At 41.0% G+C, this 3208-nt stretch overlaps 1 protein-coding gene across 1 annotated transcript; it reads right to left on the minus strand.

The window, feature by feature from the left end:
- Positions 1 to 1367: 1367 nt before the first annotated feature.
- LOC113017232 (tripartite motif-containing protein 16-like) lies at positions 1368 to 3208 on the minus strand. The gene has a single exon (XM_026160388.1). It carries the CDS (start codon positions 2911 to 2913, stop codon positions 1390 to 1392), a length of 1524 nt encoding a protein of 507 aa, XP_026016173.1. The 5' UTR covers positions 2914 to 3208; the 3' UTR covers positions 1368 to 1389.

Consider the following 3208-nt stretch of genomic DNA (forward strand, 5'->3'; position numbering starts at 1 on the left):
GCATTGTGATTATAAGTTAAAATTGGGTTTAACTTATGAGTTGCTACTACTACTACTACTCATTACTATGAGTAACTAAAGCTTTCAGACAAATATAGTGCTGCTATATATTAAAATAAGTCTATGTGTCTCCTTCTTATATAAAGTATTCACATATTCACTTGAAAAGAAAAACAATTTTCTGAGATGAAGTTGAGCTGAGAAGAAGTCATGATGTGATATGAAATGGAAATAAATGTATGTTAAATTTTCACTGAAGCTTACCATTTGAGTCGAGTTAAATTTCACCACTGATTATTTTTAGTAGAATATTTTTTTAATATATTAATAACATTTTAAGGTCCACTTATATTGTCAAAGTGAAACGAGACTAGTCTCACTGACTGCATTAGCTAAATTTATACAAAATCTCAGAAGACAGAAAAACATGAGAAAAAAGGTACTTTCATATACTGTATTTGAAATGAAACCTTTATTTAACCTTTAAGAACACACAATCAACATTAATAAACAGCAGAACTACTCAAAGATCCAATAAAACAACAGCATGCTTAACTTTAACCTTCCAGAAAATCAGCATGACAGTCTTTATATATACACATTTCATTTCTTTTTTTAATATATGCAACATCCCAGCTTTTATTGAAAAAGTTTTATGAAAAATGTGTTCTGTGAAAGTAGTTAAGGATCTCCATCTAAACTGGTTTTTATGTGTAAACTCTACAGTACAAAATAATGATAAAACAATCAATTCTCTAATCATTGACTAACTGATGAATCACTGCAGCTCCAATATATTGTTGCATTTGACAACCCACTACAGCAACTACAGAGTAAAACCACTAACCAGACTGATGACAGATTTCAAACATGCTGAATATGAAGAGTAGTATCATTTAAACTCACATGATTATCAGCCATAAGAACAAATTCAGATTTATATTGATGTAATAATAATAATAATGGATTGGATTTATATAGCCCTTTTCAAGGCACTTGCATTCACACACACTGGTGGAGGCAAGCTACGGTTGTAGCCACAGATGCCCTGGGGCAGACTGACAGAAGCAAGGCTGCCATATCGCGCCATCGGCCCCTCTGGCCAACACCATTAGGGTAAAGTGTCTTGCCCAAGGACACAACAACCAGGACAGAGAGCTCAGGGATCGAACCGGCGACCTTCTGGTTACAGATACGCTTCCCAACCCCCTGAGCCACGGTCGCCCTGGTAAGGTAAGGTATATAAATGTAAGTACAGTTTGAATCAGTGCAATATTATTTTCACACATCAATGGACCACTGAACTTCTCAGCTTCTAAAATGTAAAGCCTCATTTAGAATCTACACAAGTACATATAATGGTCAGTGTTCAACATGAACCTGTCTTCTCTATTTGACTTTAATCAACTCTGCAGTAGCTCCAGCTGAAAAATAAAGCCAAAGTCCAGCATAGAGCGGCTGAGTGAATGTGGTCTGGACTCTGTGGAGGAGAGTCATGGTTTCAGAGACGCTGTAGAAAGACAGAATACCTGCTCTGTGATCCAGGTACACTCCTACTCTGGAGGACCGAGGACCTGAGAGGACAGTTCGTACTTTCTTGTGAAAAAATGAATAACTGTTGTTTTCACAAAGTAATGCCCAAGATTTGTTATTGTATCCAAATATACGATCAGCTGACTTTCCTACTCTTCTGATATTCTTGTATGAGACTGCTACTTCTATCCCTCTCCCTCTCCACTCCACCTCCCAGTAGCAACGTCCAGTCAGACTCTCTCTACTCAGGACTTGATCATAAAAGGTGAATCTGTCTGGATGATCAGAATAAGACTGTTGTTGTTTCAACTGTGTTGCTTTTCTGTCCCCTTTAGATAATAACAGCTCTTTGTGTGCTGTGTTTGGATCCAGTGTGATTTCACGTGAATATTTTAAGAATCCAGCTCTGGTCTTTGGCTCTGCTGGTGACAGTAAAACATCCTCTTCAGTGACTGTCAGTGAGATGTTTGTCCATTCCTCTCTCAGAATGTCCTGTAGTTTATCTCTGGTCTCTGACACAGCTGCTGTCACATCCTCAAAGTAGCTCAGAGGACGAATACTGATGCTGGATGAGTGTGTAGACTCACTGAGTGCTGACAGTGAGGGGTAGTTGTGTAGAAACTGGTTGTGATCCTCTGTGTGTGAGAGCTGCTCCAGCTCGCCGTCTTTCCTCTTCAGCTCAGCGATCTCCTGCTCCAGCTTCTCCTGAAGCTCTTTGACTCGACTCACTTCAGTTTCCTGCTGGGATCTGACCTGCTGCTTCACATCAGAGCTTCTTTTCTGGAGGAGACGGATCAGCTCAGTGAACATCTTCTCACTGTCCTCCACTGCTTTATCAGCAGAGCCATTGATGGCCTCCACCTCCTGTTGAAGCAGCTTCACATCTTTCTCTCGCTCCTGGATTCTCTGCTGGATGTTTAGTCGTCTCACCTCGAGCTCCTTCTGCTTCTCAGTCCTTTCTGCTGCAGCTGGGACTGTTTCATGGCCTTTATGTTCATCCATCGTGCAGAGATAACAGATACTCTGCTGATCAGTACGACAGAAAATCTTCATCACCTCATCATGACGAGAGCAGATGTTCTCCTGGAGCTTCTTGGAGGGGGCCACCAGCTTGTGTTTCTTTAATGGAGCTGCATCATAGTGAGGTTGGAGGTGTTTCTCACAGTAAGAGGCTGGACAAGATAAACAGGACTTGATGGCTTTCAGCTTCCTCCCAGTGCAGACATCACAGGCCACATCTTCAGGTCCAGCATAGCAGTGATCAGCTGGAGCAGCTTGGAGTCCAGTCTTCTTCAGCTGCATGATGTTTTTCACCAGGACAGGCCTCTGTGTGAAAGTCTTCCTCGTTTCTCCGTCCAGTTGAACTCCTTTCTGCGCCATTTCTCCTCTCAGTGTCAGTGACTGTGTGAGTTTCTCTTCCTTATAACTGAAATTAGTCTGAGCTCTGACCTCAACAACATGTGTTTTTTTTGCAGTGAATGGAGCCTGTCAGCTCTGAAACGTGGTTACACAAATGTTCAAAGGTCAGATCAGAAGTGAAGGGAATGAGGAAACATCTGAACAAAGGGGACTTCCCTTGTTTAAGAACAAGAAGATGAAGAACAGGGAGGATTGTATTTCACTCCAGGAAGTGGTTTGTAATTGTTATTGTGTGTTTAAACACTTTTTATTTACT

Source organism: Astatotilapia calliptera, unplaced genomic scaffold (genome assembly GCF_900246225.1).
Source record: "Astatotilapia calliptera unplaced genomic scaffold, fAstCal1.2 U_scaffold_1, whole genome shotgun sequence".
Classification (NCBI taxonomy): domain Eukaryota; kingdom Metazoa; phylum Chordata; class Actinopteri; order Cichliformes; family Cichlidae; genus Astatotilapia; species Astatotilapia calliptera.